We start from the raw sequence: 19,991 nt of genomic DNA, 5'->3' as shown, positions 1-19,991 counted from the left end.
ACTTTTGTTTAACATTTTTTCCTTTCTAATTCTATGAATTGCACCTTCCCCTAATACATTTCTTGGTTTTGTAAGAAGTGAGATGATTCATTTTCAGAAATACTAAAGATAAGCTGTGCTGTCTAGTTAACAATAGGCTTATAACCTATTGGAAATATGTACCAACTCCTCTCCCCCAAGGTGGAGTCCCAAACACTTAGGCACTTCATTTCCTGGTTCTTCCCCACTCCATTTCGCAGGCTTATTTTATGCAGGCTTTGCAGTGAACATGCACCAAAGAACTAAAGTCTATGCATCACCTCAAGGAATGTACATTTGTTCCAGTCAGACTACGTTTTGCCTTACATGGGCATAGGTGACTTCCGGGTAAGGCTGTGACCTCTGTAGTACTCAGCCAAGGAGGAATCAGGGGAGGGACTTGCACACTAGAGGATAAATTGCCTGTTGTAACTGCCCAGAGTGAGCCTGTCCATCAGACACCCACTCTTGCAGGAACATTGGTTAAAGCTTCACTCCACTGTGCCCCGAATCTCCGCATCCCTCCTTTGATTGGGTCAGTGGACTTATTTCTCACAGGTCTCTAGCTGAAAATAGTGTTTATACTTCTTTTTGTATTACAGACAGTTCCAGCCAAGAACTCAGAATGGTAGAGGGGAAATTATGTAGATTTCATTTAACTAGCAAATCATGTTGTGAATAGAGTATGCTGTGCATATTGAGTCCTTTTGAAATGATCTATAGTTATATTAAATATATTATGGAAACACAAAATCCAAGTAACTCCTGACTCCCAGATGAAGAGCCAGGGTGGAAGATGAGTTTGTGCATCATGGTACTCAGTAGTTAATCAAGTTGAAATTTTTAGCTGTTTGTTGTTGTCTTTTAGGTACCTTTGATTTTGTTCCTCTCACCTTCTAAGTGAACCAGCAAGGCAGAACAAGTCTTAGAATGGAAACTGTGACCTCTTAGGGAAATTGTGAGGGGTTTCCTGGGGGGAATTTTGTGGGGCTCTTGGGAAGACTGAGAAGAAATGTGGAGCTTATGATTCCATGGCTCAGGGCTTGGGCCCAGTAAACATCTGTCACAACTTGTTTGGTCTGTGTTCTCATATATCATCAGGGAAATAGGGCCAACTGTGACTACTCCTGCTGCCACATGTTTTCACAAGCTCCCCCTATAACTCTGAAGTAGGTAGTGATGTTCCTGCTTTACAGAAGAGCATCTGGAAGCTCTGAGGTATGAAAGGGTTTACTCAAGGTCCTTTGACTGGGGTACTTTTGGGTAGGCCACATGGATGGAACCAAGAAGCAGCCCTCAGGGCCAAGCTTTATACATGAATAGGGAAGTGATCCAACAGGGAAGTTTTCCTGGTGGCTCTAGAAAGGAGGCTGATTAGAGGTGCCTGGGTGGCTCAGTCTGACTTCAGCTTAGGCCATGATCTTGTGCTCCGTGGTTTTGAGTCCCGCGTCCGGCTCTGTGCTGACAGCCCAGAGCCTGGAGCCTGCTTCAGATTCTGTGTCTCCCTCTCTCTCTTTTCCTCCCCTGCTCTCGTTCTGCCTGTCTCTGTCTCTCAAAAATGAATACATGTTAAAATTTAAAAAAGAAAAGAAAAGAGGCTGGTTGGACATTGGTAGTTGGGATCTGGTGTGGGTACAAACAGTTAAAGGTTAATGATGAACGTGGGTTTTCAAGACAGGGTTCAGAACCAAGGAGCCAGCTTGTTAGGCCTCCTTATCTCCTGAATCACAAGGTGCTTCTTGAGAACCTGCATTTTGAGCTATCCTCCCCGGGCCTTTGCAAGTGACTTCAGTTTCCACACTGGCTCTGGTGAGGCATACCTCTTGTCTTCCATGCTGCCCTAAGGAGTCCGAGTCCCAGGGTCACAGTGAGAATCTGGTTGCCTGGGATATCCAGGGTTATTCATTGCAGCCTGGGGCACTAATGACATATGGCAGGTCACCCAGCACTGAATTTTGCCTTTTCTGTTGTTGTAGTTATTGTAGCACTACAAATAGTTATCATACACTAAAATGCATATATGTCAAGTGTACCATCAGGTGATTTTTGACTAGTGTGTATATTGCTTTCACCCAGTCCCCCCTCATTAGCATAATAGTCCTCTAACATCCAGGGCCCTGGCAGGCATGGATGGGAGTTCCTGAGCTGCCTGGTGGGTCCCTGACTAGAGGCCTGGTGCAAGCTGAAGACAGTACTGATTTGAAAGCAAGGTTTAAAGATGATGGGGGGGGTCAGGTGCTAGTTCTAGACTATAGTAGTTAACTGTTGTGGTAGTGGTGAGGGTGATACTAATGATGATACTGATGAACATTAATGTAATTTGAGAACTTAATGTGTCCTAAGCACTTGTATTTACATTCTTGTTTAAGGGCCACATCTAAACCATTGATGATGATGATGATACAGTAACTAGTATTTATTAGGCATTTAATATGTGCTAAGAGCTTTACATATGTTCTACTTTAGACTTCACATTGCTCTATAACACAAGTACTACTATGTTGCCTAGTTAACAAATGAGAAAACTAAAGCTTAGGCGCCTCCTCGGTAGTCGCGCTGTCAGTGTGTGCTGAGGAGGGATTTGAGTGAGCCCAGGCTGAGTCCATTTTCCTATGTTCCTTACTATGTTTCCTATGTTCCTTTCCTCTCAGTACTGACTTGGTGCCTGTCAGCTTGGGAGTTAACCAGACTGGCCTCAAGTCATGCTTTGCTACATAGCAGCTGTGACTTCAGACAGATTTCTTAACTCTGAGTCCCAATTTCCTCATCTGTAAAATAGGAGTACCTTCCATCTCTTAGGATTGTTGTGGGCATTGGATAACGTTTGGAGAGCATAATGCCCGGCAGGAGGTAAGTACTCAATAAATGGTACCTTTAAAAAAAGAGTCTTGCCTGTGAATATGTGTATAGTTCTTGAAGCTGGGCACAGTTGAACTTTATAATGTGACACACTTTCACTTGGTTCTGGGGAGCTTATTTGAGTTGCTGGAATGGGTATTCCTGGGACAGCTGATTATGGTGTATGAATATAATTAGGGAATTTACTGTTGAAGTGGTGAAGAGCAGCACTATTATATATAGCCTTCACAATGAATATCTGTGAAATGTCATCTGTGTATTGTTTTTAGAGTTTATTTATTTTGAGAGAGAGAGAGAGCACTTGAGCGGGGTAGGGGCAGAGAGAAAGGGAGAGAGAGAATCCCTATTGTCAGTGCAGAGCTGGATGCAGGGCTCGAACTCAGAAACCATGAAATCATGACCTGAGCTGAAGTTGAACGCTTAACTGACTGAGCCACCCAGGTGCCCCTACATATTCTTTTTTTGCTAAGAAGCTACTTATTCTGCTAAAGACAGAATCTCATTTCTATTGATTTGCCAAAAGGGGCATGTGTCTACATGTGTAGATACAATTGATGATTGGTAATTGATACTCGGTAATTGATACTCTTGGCAGAAGATGAGAAATCATATCTGTATCTATATATATATATCAGTGTGTGTGTGTGTGTGTGTACACACACCTATATGTTTATATATACCCATTCTAGTATAATTTTTATGGGAAAAGAAAGCTTGCCCTGGTTTTAGCCTGGTGTTGTTGCATGCACTCTACCTAATTGCCCCATTAAGGAAAGGTAGCAGGATTGGTTTTCATAAGACCTCAATAGTGGAAGAGTAAGAGCACCAAACAGAAACAGGCTGGCTGGAATGGCTCACAAGGAATAGTTCAATTTTTTGAACCCCTACTATGTGGTGAGCACAGTTAAGCAGTGCCTGTTATCTTCCATTTAATCCTCCTTGTGAGTAAGATAGGGATTACTGTTATCTCCACTGTATACAGGAGGAGACTGAGAGCACTTGTTATAGGACTTCACCCATTTGCCTTCCTCCAGTAACCCTCTGCAGAGAATTTTGTGACACATTGGTGATGATTATGTGCCAGGTTCCATGGTGAGGAGAAGATTCATTCTCATTGTTCGACCTTAATGTCAAACTGCTATGCTCTTCATGATTGTTTGGACTTCACCCAGTTCTGCACTTAAAAAAAAAAAAACTGGTCATTCTCTCTTTTATGCAATTTTTTTTTTTAATTTTTTTTTTAATGTTTTATTTATTTCTAGGAGAGAGAGAGAGAGAGAGACAGCGTGAGCAGGGGAGGGTCAGAGAGAGAGGGAGTCACAGACTGAAACAGGCTTCAGGCTCTGAGCTGGCAGTCAGCACAGAGCCCGACGCGGGGCTCGAACCCACGAACCGCGAGATCATGACCTAAGCGAAAGTCGGCCGCTTAACCGACTACCGACTAAGCCACCCAGGCGCCCCTCTGTTACGCAATTTTTATTTAGGAAAATCATTTAGGGATCATTTGAGTCATTTATTAATATTCTTATCACATCTGAATTTTCTGGAAAATATAATTCAGTTAGCTGTTTTAAAGGAAATCTATAAGAATTTAGTGAGCATATGTTATAAAAACATAAGAACAGCACAGATTTGTGTATATTCTTATGTAGTTCCCTATTTCCCCACTTCTTTATTTTCAAGGATGTTTTANCTCATTCAAAAGTATTAATTATGATATCATCCTTGAAAAAAAGACATTGAAAATACTGAATTGGGTGGCAATAGTGACTTTTCCTTACCATTGAAAATAGAATTTAGGGGCACTTGGCTGGCTCAGTTGGTAGAGTGTGCAAGTCTTAATCTAGGGGTTATGAGTTCAAGCTCCACATGGGTGTAGAAATTACTTTAAAATAAAATCTTTATTTTTTTTTATTTATTTTTTTTATTTATTTCNGATTGGATCAGTGGTTCTCACAAGTGTGGTCCTCAGACCAGTAGCATCAGCATCACCTGGGAACTTGTTAGAAATGCAGATTCCCAGGCCCCATCAGCCCTACTGAATCAGAAGCTCTGAGGGTGGGGCCCAGTGATTTGTCATAAGCCTTACAGAGGATTCTTCTTATGTGTGTTAAAGTTTGAGAATCACTGGATTAGTTTTTGCCCCCAGAATTCTCAGATGAGTTANAATGCTTTGTTGGAAAGAGATAAATCATTTAGATTAAAAAAATTTTTTTAATATTTATTTCTGAGAAAGAGAGAGAGTGTGAGTAGGGGAAGGTAGAGAGAGAGACACACACACAGAATCAGAAGCAGGCTCCAGGTTGTCAGTGCAGAGCCCAATGTAGGGCTCGAACTCACAAACTGTGAGATCATGACCTAAGCCAAAGTCGGACACCCAACCGACTGAGCCACCCAGGTGCTCCATCATTTAGATATTTGAGAGGAAAAACTAAAAAGTAAAACCAGTAACTTGGGACACTTGAAGGCCACAGATGAGATTAACTAAGCCATGGATTTTGACTCTTGTTGAGCCCTCTATAAGGTGGTTCTATTTTTTGTTTTGTTTTTTCTTTCTTCAGAGTTTAATTATTGCAATATAACTCACATAACAGTTACCATTTTGAAGTAAACTTGTGGGTTTAGTACATTATAGTGTTGTAAAACCATTATTACTCTTTAATACCAGAACATTTCCATCAACCGTAAAAGAAATCCTGCACCCATTAATAGTCCATCATCTCCTTAATTCCTTTTTTTTGTTTTTAATGACTGAATAGTATTTCCTTATATGGACATACCATGTTTTATTTATCCAGTCAATAGCTGATGGACATTTAGGTTGTTTCCACTTTGTGGCTGCTATGAACATTCATGTACAGGTTCTGCTACTCTTTTACACCTACCAGCGCCTTATTGAGGGGTATGCTCCCTGGGAACTGAGAGTGAGGGGAAAGGTCTGTGAGCCCGGGAGGGAAGGAGAGGAAGTAAAAGGTGCTGCATCATTAAGCTGACCACTGCCTTGCAACCTAACACAGCTGGTGGTGCTTGGACCCCCAAGCCATGTCCACGGAGGTCATAAATCCTGGTGAGTTAGAGCAGTTCACTGGTAGAAAGAAGAGCAAACAGTTCATCCGTTTTCACCTTCCTCTCTCAGTCAGAGTGCATGCCACAGGGCCTTAATCCCTTTGACCTCTGGGTCATGTCTCCTGGCCTCTGTGGGATGCCTCTGCAGGACTGGCCTAGTCAACCTCAAGATGCTGGTGTTGCTCCTTGTGAGCTGGAGCCGTGCCTGGGGGCTCTTCTGTTGGGGGCAGTGGCAGGAGCAGCCCCCAGGCATGGTGACTTAGGGAACTGCATTAGCCATCAGTAGAATAGTTATGGCTGAGAAGTGTGGCAGGCGGCCCAAGGTCCAGGGTTGCTGAGCCTATAAGACTGAGCATTCTAGGGTGGTGCATAATCTGGATCCTATACGCAGAGGGATCAGAAAGTGTTGTTTGTTTGCTGTCAATTGGTCGGTCGACTGGTTTTCTGGTTACATTGCTGCATAACAAACTACACCAAGACTGAGCAGTTTATATTGTTGCCGCCTTTCTCAGGGTTCTGTGTATTGCCTGGGCTTGGCTGGGTGGTTCACACTGAGATCTTTACTGAGGGACAGCTGGAGGGCCAAGGTGACAGACTCAGAGGCTGGCAGTTGGCGGTAGCTGTTGGCTCTGGTGATGGGAGCACTTCCCTGAGACCTCCTGTTTGATTTAGCCTTCTCACAGCACGGTGATGTGTTCAAAGAGGGTGAGTCCCCAACACTGGCATTCCATATCCCTTTTAAGTAAGGGAAACTGAGGCTTCTAAAGTTTATATGAATGGGTTAGGTCATACAGAAGCCACAGGAGTGATGTCCTTGTCCTGATGCTGTCATAGGATCAAAGAAAATAAGGAAATGTGTATCTTAATGTCCTCTCCAGGCCTGGCACAGAGTAGGTGCTTGTGAACTCAGAGAGCATTTATTGAGTACAGAATACTCTGCTAGGCCATCAGGGTTACAGGAAGAAATGGAACTTGGGCCTTTCCCTTAAGATTATATCAGGAGGTGCCTGGGTGGCTCAGTGGGTTAAGCATTCAACACTTGATTTTGGCTCAGATCATGATCTCACAGATCGTGAGTTTGAACCCCATGTCGAGTTATGCGCTGATAGTCTGCTTGGGATTCTCTCTGTCCCTCTCACTTTCTTTCTCTCTTTCTCAAAATAAGATAAACTTTAAAAATCTTTTTAAAAGGAAGCTTATATTGGGGTGCCTTGCTGGTTTAGTTGGTAGAACATGCGACTCTTGATCTCGGTTATGAGTTGAAGCCCCACACTGGGTGTAGAGATTACTTAAAATCTAAAAAGAAAAAAAAAAAGAGGAAGAAGAAGCTTATATCCTGACAAATGGATTGGAATGGGGGACAGTGAGAAAGGGCCTCTCTGTGGAGGGTAGAGCTTCCTGTGCTTGAGGACCATGAATGAAAGAGAGAGGGACCCTGATTTGAATTAAAGAGGGAAAAGGGCTGAGAGGCAGAACACTGATGGAATTTAGAGGGAAGATTCATTTTAGCCTTGAAGGAGGCAAGGGGAGTAGTGGGAAAAGCTGCTTCCTTTCTTTACCTTTGCACTCCTTGCTCAATTCCAGCAGGATAGCAGTATAAAGATGCTTAAAAATATTGCTTGTTTTTGTGGACATTACTGATGGTTGAAATGCTCTACAAATGAGGAACTTTTGGTCAGTCGGATATAATATTCATGGCCTATTCATTCAGTAAGTATTTGAGTACCATGTGCAAGGCACTGGAGATTCAGAGGTAAGACAAGAGCTTAGAGGGCAAGAGACAATGAACAGGCCCAGACCATAGCATGTGGGGCAGTAACACCTGTGGCAAAGGGAAATGCTGTGTTGTGGGGGAGGGGGGAGCGATGCAGGCAAGTGATTGATCATCTCTCTGCATTCCTTCCTTCCTACTCTGAGTCCCATATTCTGCTGGATTCTGCACATCCACAGAGGAGCTACAGGCAGGGCCTTGCCCTGGAGATCAGTATAGTCTAGAGCAGCAATTCTCCAGATGTGGGCCCTGGACCAGCAAGCAGCCTTACCTGGGAACTTGTTAGAAAGGCAGATTCTCTGGCTTACCCCAGGACCACTCCATCACAAGCCCTGAGGGTGCCATCTTGCAGTCAGAGTTCACAAGCCCTCCAGGTGGTCCTGATGCATGCCTCAGTCAGAGGAATAGCGGGCTAGGACAATTCTCAGTCCTCCTGATTCATGTTAGAACCATATGTAAGCTTTTAAAGCATTACTACCCTGGCTACACCTGAGATAGTAGGTCAGCCTCTGGGAGGGAGATGCATGCATCTGTCATTTTTTAAAAGCTCCGTGGGGCACCTGGTTGGGTCAGATAGTTGAGGGCCCGACTCTTGATTTTGGCTCAGGTTGTGATCCCAGGATCATGGGATCAAGCCCCACCTCAGGCTTCTCACTGAGTATGGAGCCTGCTTAAGATTCTCTCTCTTCCTCTGCCCCTTCCCCTGCTCATGTACACACTCTTTCTCTCAAATTAAATAAATAAGTAAGTAAGTGAAAGCTCTCAAAGCGATTCCATCGTGTAGCCATAGTTGATAACCATTGGTCTTCATGTACTTAGATGAGTCACCGCAGAGGTGAATGCATCCATGCCTGCCAGTCTACAGAGGGGAGGGCCCTCCACAGGAGGAGGCTGGCTGCCATTGGACTTCCTATTGATAAGCTCTTCATTCCTGGTTCCCTTTCTTTTTTCTGGACACTGACTCAGTTGCAGTGATAAGAGTATTATTGGGAAGGTTTCTTTAAAATTTATTTTTTAAAGTTTATTTTTGTTTATTCTGAGAGAGAGAGAGAGAGAAAGAGAATGCACAAGTGGGGGAGGGCCAGAGAGAGAATCCCAAGCAGGCTCTGCCCTGTCAGCACAGAGCCCGACACAGGGCTTGAACCCATGAAATGTGAAATCATGACCTGAGCTGAAATCAGGAGTTGGACNAAGTCGAACACAGCTGGCTTCCCCTAAAAACTTTGTATTTTGATAATGGCTATTACCAGTACCATGAAAAATTGACTGATATCAGCTCATTAATATTCTAGTGAGAGAGTGCTCAGGCTAATAAAATTCATTTTTAAATTAGGTTTTAAAAATGTGTTGCTGCAATCTACACATTCAAAGCAATCCCAATCAAAATTGCACCAGCATACTTCTCAAAACTAGAACAAGCTATTCTAAAATTTGTATGGAACCACAAAAGACCCCGAATAGCCAAAGTGATATTGAAGAATAAAACCAAAACAGGAGGTATCACCATCCCAGACTTTAGCCTNACTGATGGGTGTGTGTGGGGGGGAGATGGGCATAGAGGAGGGCACTTGTGGGGATGAGCACTGGCTGTTATATGGAAACCAATTTGACAATAAACTATTTGTAAAAAAATAAATAAAAAATAAAAATTAAAAAATTAAAAAAAAATGTGTTGCTGCAGCCCAAAGATAATGGGAAATTATTCCAAGCAAGAGTACATCAGTTAAGTATGAAATTTTATGCTGTTCTGTTAGCATAAAATAGCTGTTTAGCTGTTTAGTATCCCTGTTTCATTCACATTTCCATAGGGATGAACTGTCCAGGAAAAGGCCTCTGTTTTAATGGTGCACATTACCTGAACACTATTGTCCTGGGAAGCAGAACTTCATTAGGAATGGGGCAGGCATGGCTCTGACATGGGTGCTCCTTGTCCTTCTCCTGGGTGGGAAACCTTGAGGAAGGTGTCCTCTGCTCCTCTTTGTCTTTGGGTTTCCTTGAAGGCTTCAGTCTTGGGCCAGATTCTTTTAAATTAAACTTTCTATTTTGAGTGCATTGTAGATTCACATGCAGTTTATAAGCGTTACTACAGAGAGATCCCAGGTACCCTTTACCCAGTTTCCCCCATGGGACTAACTCCCAACAATATAGTATACTGTCCCAACCAGGGCCGTAACATTGGTATAGTTAAGAATAGAGGACATGTCCATTACCACAGGATCCTTCATGCTGCCCTTTTGTAGCCACCTACTTCCCTTCTGCCCCTCTTCCCTACCCCCTGGCAAGATCTATTCTCCATCCGTTCTCATGGGGTTCAGAGATAAAATTGGGTCTCTGGTTTAATAAAAGAGAGACAAGGGTTTGCATATAGTACAAAGTACAATGGACAGAGGATGATTGATTCAGTAAGAAAACTAAACACTCTAAGATTTCAGGCCATACAGGAAGAAGGCTACTTTTAGGAACCGAATTCAGCATTACCCTTTAAGTATACCATTTTTTTAGAGGAGGTCTCTTGGTATTGTTAATGTTCATGTATTAATTGCCTTTGCTGTGTTAATCATGACCTGGCTTGATTCCTCTGGCTGAATTGCACTAGTGGTAATAACTGGTTAAGTCCATGGCCCCTAACGAAAAGGGACTGTTTGGTTTGTGCTCTGCCCCAGGATAAGCCTGGGGCCTCTCATCAGGGGCTCCCGGAGGGTCAGGGAAAGTCACAAGATAGAAGTTGGAGATATGAGTTAATTATTTGGCTTCTCTTCAAATGAATGTTCTAGAAATGATTGCTTGACAGTTCTTGTAATCAGGAGAGGCTGATGCTGTGTGGAGGAATGAGGCCCTACCCCAGTCTTACTTATCCAGCAAAACTCAACCCTGATTGAATTCTGAGATCTTCCTTATCCACATGTGTCCCACAGTAGCTAAGTGTTAAGGGAATCACAGGAGGAAGCTGCCAGACTTCTTTTTAAGAGCTGTCCAGTATGATAGCTACTAGCCTCATGTGGCTGTTGAGTGCCTGAAATGTGGCCAGTGTGCTGAGAAACTAAACTTTTAATTGCATTTAATTTTTTAAAGTTTAAGTAATTTTTACACCCAACATGGGGCTTGAACTTATAACCCCAAAATCAAGTCACATGCTCTTCTGACTGAGCCAGCCAGGAGACCCTAATTGCATTTAATTTTGATTATTTTATTTAAAAATTTTTTAATGTTTATTCATGGGGCACCTGGGTGGCTCAGTCAGTTAAGCGTCTGACTTCGGCTCAGGTCACGATCTCCCGGTTCGTGGGTTCGAGCCCCGCGTCGGGCTCTGTGCTGACAGCTAGCTCAGAGCCTGGAGACTGCTTTGGATTCTGTGTCTCCCTCTCTCTCTGACCCACCCCTGCTCATGCTGTCTGTCTGTCTGTCTGTCTCTCTCTCTCAGAAATAAAACATTAAAAAATAATTAACAAATAAAATAAAAAATTTTTTAATGTTCATTTTTTTTGAGAGAGAGAGACAGAGCACAGGGGTAGGGAAGGGCAGAGAGACAGGGAGACACAGAATCCAAAGCTTTCAGCACAGAGCCTGACATAGGGCTCAGACTCACAAACTGTGAGATCATGACCTGAGCTGAAGTCAGAGACTGAGCCACCTGGGCGCCCCTAATTTTGATTATTTTAAATTGAAGTAGTCACATATGGTTTGTGGCTGCATGTGACAGTACAGAGACTCTAGGTTATCCATGTTGGACTGTTTGAGTCAATTCACCCCCCTCAGGCCAAAGCAGAATGCTTTTCTTAGTTGTCCCCAGGATTCTCTGTGCACTCCTCTTACCCATGCAACATCAGTCTGTCTAAAACATTTCTAAACCATCAGTTTGAAGAAGCAGCAAATAGTCTGCTTGAGCAGTGGCCAGATCTGCACCCAGTCAGTCAGTGCTTGGCTCACAGCAGTGCTTACCTGATACTTGTCTAATGAGGTAGATTTGTACCTCTCTCCTCATTTGTAGGCTTACTCCTGGGACAAGGGTGAGATTTGTTCCCGTGTGTGATACTGGGTTACAGCTTTTGTTCATGGGCACTGAGATCAAGTTGTTACATTTCTTCTTTTGCAGGAAAGCAGTAATTAAGAGTGTGGGTCCTGGAGTCAGATTCTTGGGTTGGGGTCTGGCTTCTCCACTTTCTGATTGTATGACCTCAGACAAGTTAATTAACCTCTTTGTGCCTCCATTTCTGCACCTATGAGGGTTGAAACAGTACCTCCGTAATAGGGTGATTGAGCCAAGTAAATCCAAGAAGCGCATAGGATCTGGGCCACCTCCTATTATGAAACACATGATAATGACTATGAGCATAATGAAGATTTTCTGGAAAGGAAATGATTTGTAGTTGTGACTTTTACAAATGTCCACAAGGGGGCAGCCTAAAATGCATATCCCAGGAACCGAGTGACTTCTGTTTGTAAAGCCTCTGGGTAATGTGGCCAGTTCCAAATGTGCTTGGCCCTTTTAACCTCTCAGGTTGTTTTCTTTTGTTTGAAGAACATTTTTAGTGGTTCTTAGGCTGTACCTCAGATCGAGGGCAGGCCCATAAACATCTGAAGGGTGGCATGGGCAATAGAGTAAAGTTAGGTCCTGCTGGGATGGACAGGTTGATATAGGTGCTGACAGAAGGAAGCATCTGTTTAGGGGTCCTAAGCTTCTCTTTGTAACTTTTCACACAGAATAAATTCTTATCAATCAAACTCTTGAGGGAAACACTAGAGCCTGAAAGTGCTAGAGAAAAGAGAAACCTGGTTTTGTTTCCCTACTGACTACATGCTTGCCTTTGAGGATTATATGTGCACCTCAGGGGCACAGTTGGGGGACAGTGCCCTAAGCTGAGGTGACTCAGGAATACGTAAGCCACCCTTGCCTCCATAGCTTTTCCCTCCTTCCAGGGAGACTGAGTCGGAGAACTCTGTAGCCAAGAAGAATAAATTTAGGGTTTTGCCAACTGTATGGGAGCACAGAGCATCATGGGGTCTGGGGAACTGTGGGATCTTGAAGGTGGGTGGGGTATTAATAGGTACAAGGCGGATGTGGGAGAAGGAGTGTTTTGAACTAGAAGGTATGTGGAAGAAAGGGGAAGTGCTGAGGTCAAGTTGGGAAGAGAGTTTGAGATCAGACTGTGGGGAGACAGCAATGATGATCTAAGAAATTGACCTTCAGATTCTTCTTTTTTTTAATTAGTGTCCTCAATTTATTTATTTATTTTTATTTTTTATTTATTGTCAGGTTAGCTAACATACAATACAGTCTTGGCTTCAGGAGTAGATCCCTGTGATTCATCACTTACATGTAACACCCAGTGCTCATCCCAACAGGTGGCCTCCTCCATGCCCATCACCCATTTTCCCCAACTCCCACCCCTATCAACCCTCAGTTTGTTCTCTAGGGCCTTCAAATTCTTGATGATGATCAAGTTGTTGGTAGCATCATAATGATTAAGAGTTGACTAAAAACAAACATGTATAATGGCACTTATAGTCCAGGCTGATTTCCTAGGATTTCAGTCTTGAGCTTTAATATGCCTGATATATCATCCAGGATGCAAAATAAGATGCTCATGGGGAGTTGTGACAATCCAGTGTTTATTACATCCACCCCCGTCTGCATTTCTCCTGCCTACACTGAGTCCAAGTCTCCATGTCTTTCTTCTGGACAGTTGCAGGAACCTCCCCAAAAGGGTGCGGTAACTGAGGCAGCAAAGTACACAGTGAAGCCAGCATGTATGTTACCAGAAAGGAGGGCCTCAGAACCATGAAAGTGAATCTGGTTGTACTAACATAGAAGCTGATTTCTCCAAGATGGTGTCCCTGAACATTATATAAGTAATGCTCCTGAATGATTGGTTGTGACTGAGTGCAGTAAATTATTTCTAATTCGACACCTGGGTGGCTCAGTCAGTTAAACATCTGACTTCGGCTCAGATCATAATCTCGTGGTTCAGGAGTTTGAGCCCTGCATCAGGCTCTATGCTGACAACTCAGAGCTTGGAGTCTGCTTCAGATTCTGTATCTCCCTCTCTCTGCTGCTCCTCTACTCATTCATTCATTCTCTCTTTCTCTCTCTCTCTCTCTCTTTCTTTCTCTCTCTCTCTCTCACATACACACACACAAATAAATATTTTAAAAAATTTTTTTAAATAAAATACTCAGATTGACATTGGAGCATATTTAACAGAGCCAAAGTCAAAGTTGAATGTTGTATTTCTCAGTGCCTACTCAAGGAGCTTGTACATGTTCCTCAGCAGTTGGCTCCCTTCAGAAAATAGGATGTTTACAATCTGTGTAATAGTTGTGTCTACTTTTGTGCTTCTCATCTCCCCTAGGAGCCAGGCTCAGGGAGGCCTGGTGTGCTTTTCTGCACACTGCTTGACCTCCCTGGCCATTAACTGCACTTTCTGACTCCCTCCAGGGAGTCCTGGGGACAGAGGACTAGGGAGAGGGCGTGGTTCTCCAGGATTGGCATTGGGGCCACTATAGCAGTGTGATGGGTGAGTGTGAAGCTGTGACTGTCACCTCTCAGCTTTCAGGGCCTCACCGTCCAGGGTGTGGGAGTAGTAGCCCATGGCACTCAGCACATAGGGAAAGAGGGAGGAATAATTTCATTATGTTATATTTTTTGTAGGCATGGATGGATTTTTAAGATCCGATGAGAGACAAAGACTAGCTAAAGAAAGACGAGAAGAGAGAGAAAAATGTCTTGGTAAGTTGTGCCCTTTGGCTGTTTAGGTCCAAGGGCACAAAGATGTGGTGGTATGTTTTCTGAACATCCTTAGAAATTTATGACTGAATGGGAAGAGAGCTAGGACAGTTGCTAGATGAACATGAAGAACTGGGGGGGGTGTCTATACTTTGGCATATTCACAATTGTTATATAATTTTCAAAATAGTTCATCTACTTCTTTAGCAGACATTGAGCTTCTGCTGTCTTCTAGACACTCTGCTAGGGACTGTGGTAAGATGGTAAAGAATGAGAAACAATCACTGCCCCCTCCCCCTCCCCAGGCATCCATTATATGCTTTCCCTTAGGCTCTCTCCAGGGCATCTAGAAAGGCCATCATCAGAACTGAGAAAATCAGCAGTTAAGACATTTTCTGTGTTAGAATGGGAACCCATTTGAGAAAGGCTGTCTTAACCTCTTAAAAACTATAGACAGAGGGGTATGCTGTATTCCCCACAGGGTACTGGGAGGTAGGTAAATAGTGGTTTCCCCACTGAATTGAGACAAATGAGCTTTCAAATTCTTCTTCATTGCCTCCTGGTGGTTGGTTCACACATTGCATGTCCTGGGGAACCCTTCCCTGACGCAGCCGGGTAGATAGTCTTAGGGAATGTCTTGAGTTTATACATCTTTGCCTAGCTCAATTCTTATGTATGAGACATGCATAGTTAACATGTTTTTTTTAGTGTATGTGCCCTTAGAATTCATTTCTCAACCTAGTGTACGGCTTGGCCATTGTGGCAAGTCTGACTTAATGATAGCAATAATAGTTGTGCTCCCATGTGTAGGGACAGTTACGGTGCACTTTCCATGCATTGCCTCATTTAATCTTCACAACACTGTGATTTTGTGAACATGATGGTCCCCACTTCACAGAAGAGGAAACTGAGGCAGAGGGATTATGTGGTTAGCATGCCCAGGGTCACCCAGCTAGTGGCAGAGATGCCAGAACCCTTCATCTCAGTCACTGTGGCCTAGATTCCCACTGGGCTCCTTTTTGGGTCTTGTTCTTGATTCTACATTTTGGTCTTAATTCAAACAGTGTGGGGTGCTCTGGTCATGACACCTCTCTTCCACTCTCCTTCCCCCAGCCGCCCGGGAGCAGCAGATCCTGGAGAAACAGAAAAGAGCTAAGCTCCAGTATGAAAAGCAAATTGAAGAGCGATGGCGGAAACTGGAAGAGCAGAGGCAGCGGGAGGATCAGAAGAGGGCTGCCGTGGAAGAGAAGAGGAAGCAGAAACTCCGGGAGGAGGAGGTAAGGTCCAAGGACCTCCAAGTCTCTCAGCAGCTCACACGGGGCTTGGTGCTCAGAGGCATCTGAGTGTCCTGCCCGGCTTGGGGGTACGGGAGACCTCTACTACCAGGCCTTCTCCCAGCAGCAAGACGTGGTATAGTGAAAGCACTGGAATAGGAATGAAGAGACTTATCCATTCAACTCGAGTGTTAATTTGCTCTTTGACCTTGGACAAGCCAATTGGCCTGTCTGGGTATTTGCTTGATTTGCTTATCTCTAAAGTGAAGGTTTGGATTTAGCAGTCTCCAAGGCCTCTTCCAGACATAATGTTCTCTGAGTTTGAGACTCAGAAGGAATTGTGGATAGGGGCCTGCTAATGTAGCCCTGAGGGTTGTGCTGGGAGCCTATGCCTCTTGGGCAGACGTGAGGCTGGAGGAAGGGACCTGAAGGCAGAGGAGAGAGTAAGGACAGAGGATAATGGGTCCTCTTATTTCATAGCTGGAAAAGCAAACAGTTTGCCTTCAACTATAAAGATGCTAGTATATTTAAATTTTAATGCAGTTCTTTGCTTTAATCATCCTTTTTCTCCTGTTACCTTTTTAAAAAGAAATGGAATGTAATTACCTCTGCAGAGTCCTTTCTTACTAAACTTTGAAAATATATTTAGAAAGCATAGTTGGGGTATAGACTTTCTTAAGAAGCGTAGTTTAAGGATGTAATCATAGCTTTGTATCAGGTGATGATCATTTTTTATTCATAAGATATAATGACTCATCATTTAGTATGAACAATATAGAAGTTTGTTAATTGCTAGCCCTATAGGATTCAGAGACATTTGTATAAATTTGGTATCTTTTTAATTTCTGAATGGTTTATCACTATACATCTTTGCCCCTTCTTTTTTAAATTTAAAAAACACGAACACATGCACGCGCGCGCGTGCACACACACACACACACACACACACAATTAGACCCATCTTTGCCCACACAGCACTTATTTAAATGGGGATTTTTGGGGCACCTGGGTGGCTCTGTCAGTCGAGCATCCAACTCTGGATTTTGGCTCAGGTCATAATCCCAGGATTGTGGGATTGAGCCCTGTGTCGGGCTCCACACCGAGCGTGGAGCCTGCTTGGGATTCTCTCTGTCTGTCCCTTTGCCCCTCTCCCCCGCCCACACTCTCTCTCTCTCTCTCTCTAAAATACAATACGATACGATATAATTTCTTTGTTCCTTGTAGCAAATGAAGTCACTGCAAGGGTCTTAGCCCTACTTTGCCATTTCTGCCTGTTGCCTGATGCCTACATGGCTTCATCTGCTCCCTGTGCAGATCCCAGCTCTCTTACTAGGTAGCTGGTAGCCAGGGGCGAGTCACATAGCTCCTCATAACCCTCTAACTTACTCTCCTCAGCCCAAAATAGATGTGGTCACAAATGACTTTTTAAATAATTTTTTAAAATGTTTATTTAGTTTTGAGAGAGAGAGCAAGAGACCAAGCACAAGCAGGGGAGGGGCAGAGAGAGTGGGAGACACAGAATCCAAAGCAGGCTCCAGGCTCTGAGCGATCAGCACAGAGCCTGATTCGGGGCTCAGACTCACAAACCGCAAGATCATGACCTGAGCCAAAGTCGGACTCTCAGCCAACTGAACCACCCAGGCGCCCCAAGGAAATGACTTTTGTCTAAGTGCCCAGCAAAGCACCTTATACAGAGTAATGTTCAGAAATGTTAGACTGCCTTTGTGACTTCAGCTGAATTTTTAGCAGTTGCACTTCCATATAATTGTTTATTTGCTTTGTGTGTTTCCTTTCATCCCTAACATGGGTGATGGTGGGGCATGGGGGATGCGGCCTGACCTTTGTCACAACACACACAAGCCGAGTTTGCTTCCCTTTTCTCCCCAGACACAGAAGGGCAGGGCTGAGAGCCTGGGCCTCCTGTGGTTGTGTAGCAACACAAGGAAACAGCAGCCCTCCTCCCACCCTCAGGGACCCCAGAGTCCCAGGCGGAGCTTACGGACTTTGCACATCCAGGCCGGCCCAGTAACCACATCAGTGTCAGCAGTCTGCTCGTATGGAGATCTGTTTGGCATTGTTGTGAGTGATCTTTGGAGAGGATGGATGGGTCTACACTGCAGGAGCCCCTTTCCAGAGGAAACCCCCTGCATTTGCCTGCATGGTTCAGTGGAGATCTTTGGCAAGGTTGCTGCCTGCTTGGCACATGGCTGTGGAAATTCTCCAGTCTTTTCTTGTTCTTCTTGTCATGTTCTGTCTCTGTCAACCAGGGAAAAGCCTCTGTAGGAATGGTTCATTCCATTGCAACCCATTTTGCTTCTGTAGCTTATTAGAAAGTGTTCGGGTTGCCCACCAAGTCCTGCATATCTTGGTCTGATATTAGGAGCTTATAAAAGACCTGTTGACTCCACACCTCCCTCCTAGCCCTAGCCCTGTTCTGGTTCTATGTCCCTAGAATTGCCATGCTGTCACTCTTGGTAACTCCTCATGTCTGTGTGGGTGAGCCCCAGACATGGCCAGGAGGCTTCCTATCTACCAGTACAGAGGTGGGCACCACAAACAGCCTGGCTTCCAGAAGTCTTGAGCACTGGGAGGGCTGGAGGCTGGTCAGGCCTGTCCTGGGGATGGGGCATCCAGTATCCACTTGAGATACTGACCTTGAGCTCATTCTCTCACTGAAGGCTGCTTTCTCCTCAAAGTAGGTTCTTCTAATCCTTACATGCCACATAGCTTCCAAGAATCAGGCTTCTGGAACAAACCCTTGTCACCTACTTGGGGTTAAGGCTGATAACACAATACACTCACCCATTCTCCACTTGGAGAAGTATAGTTTCCTGACAGGAGGCCCTGAGAAATGGGATTTGGTGAAGCCAACTCCATGTTCCTCAAGTTAAACAGATAATCAGGAAAGGCTTCTTTCAAAGAATAGCTTCATATCTGTGGGGTTTTTTTTGACACATCACAACTTCTCGTACGCTTATTGCTTGATATTTAGCAAAATCCACCAGGCTGACTGTAAAAACAAGAAATTTCTGAACTCAAACAAAAACTTTACTAAGCTGAGAGCTAGCCACTCTCAGAGGGCATTGGCTGGCATGGGGCCTCGGTGACTACATGGTCTTCTGGCCAGATGTAGACATCTGTTTGTAAAGAGAAAGACCTTCTGCAGAGCCCTGCTGAGAACCTCTTGGGGTCTTGTCCCCACATTGCCTTCCCAGAACACGTGTAGTAATAGTAAGGGCAATGGAAAAGGCACAGCCAGCTCTCCACTCCTGCTAGAGATGCTGTCTGGGTCATAAACAGTGCCTGGGTGGTGTCCTGCTGGAGGCCTTTTATACTCCTCAGCCAGCCCTGTGGGTCACCTCAGTCTTGGTTCTCCTCTGAGTTCATCTAGGCAGACCTAAGGCCAGAGCTAATGGAGTCCAGGCTGAGGTCCCCTCATTCCTTCCTTCCACTAAGGTGTACCCAGTAGAGGACATTCTAAGGACAAGAATCTGTCTTGCTCTTTCCCCACCCTCTGTTGATCATCCAGTGATACTCAGGAGAATGAGAACTTGGCAGGAATTGCAGTATGCAGTATGCAGCTGTAATATTTATTAATACTGTTCTTCTGGTGTGATTGAGCTTTCTTGCATGCTCTCTTATGCTCTCCTCTAACCAGTGGTTCTCACACTGAGATCCCAGGACCAGCAGCATCTGCATCACCTGAGAACTTGCTAGAAATGTAAATTGTTAGGGGTACCTGGGCGGCTCAGTCGGTTAAGCATCCGACTTCGGCTCAGGTCATGATCTCACTGTTCGCGGGTTCGAGCCTCACGTCGGGCTCTGTGCTGACAGCTCAGAGCTTGGAGCCTGCTTCACATTGTTTTCCTCTATCTCCTCCTCCCTCACTTGTGCACTCGCTCTCGTTCTCTCACTCTTTCGCTCTTTCTCAATAATAAACATCTTTGAAAAATAATAATTTTCCTCTTCAAATTTGGATTCAGCTAGTGTTGGTAAGGACTTATTGTGCTAGTTATTGTCTCATAGACTTGAGTGATCTGGTGATACAGGTAACGTTATCCCCACTTTTTTTTAACATGAGGAAAAAACTAACTGGGTATGTGTACATGGGAGTTTACAAAAATACCAACATCATCCCCATTTATAGATAGGAAACTGATGCCCAAGGATGTTAAACAATTAACTCAAGGTCATAGGGCTAAAAAGTGGCAGGCAGAGGTACAATTTGAATCCATATTTACTGACTCCAAATCTAGTATTCTTTCCATTCCATCCAATG

At 44.2% G+C, this 19,991-nt stretch overlaps 1 protein-coding gene across 1 annotated transcript in view; it reads left to right on the top strand.

Annotated features, from left to right (window-relative positions):
• Window positions 1–19,991, top strand: part of MAP7D2 (MAP7 domain containing 2) — a 105,004-nt gene that overhangs the window by 37,797 nt on the left and 47,216 nt on the right. The window contains exons 3-4 of the mRNA XM_077770528.1: window positions 14,364–14,441; window positions 15,552–15,715. Coding sequence (XP_077626654.1) covers window positions 14,366–14,441; window positions 15,552–15,715 — 240 coding nt within the window. The 5' untranslated portion in view covers window positions 14,364–14,365. The remainder of the gene's footprint in view (window positions 1–14,363; window positions 14,442–15,551; window positions 15,716–19,991) is intronic.

This window comes from Crocuta crocuta, unplaced genomic scaffold (assembly GCF_008692635.1).
Source record: "Crocuta crocuta isolate KB4526 unplaced genomic scaffold, BGI_CrCroc_1.0 scaffold312, whole genome shotgun sequence".
NCBI classification, from domain to species: domain Eukaryota; kingdom Metazoa; phylum Chordata; class Mammalia; order Carnivora; family Hyaenidae; genus Crocuta; species Crocuta crocuta.
Note: the sequence above shows the minus strand (reverse complement) of the source record. Positions and strands in the feature narration are given on the sequence as shown.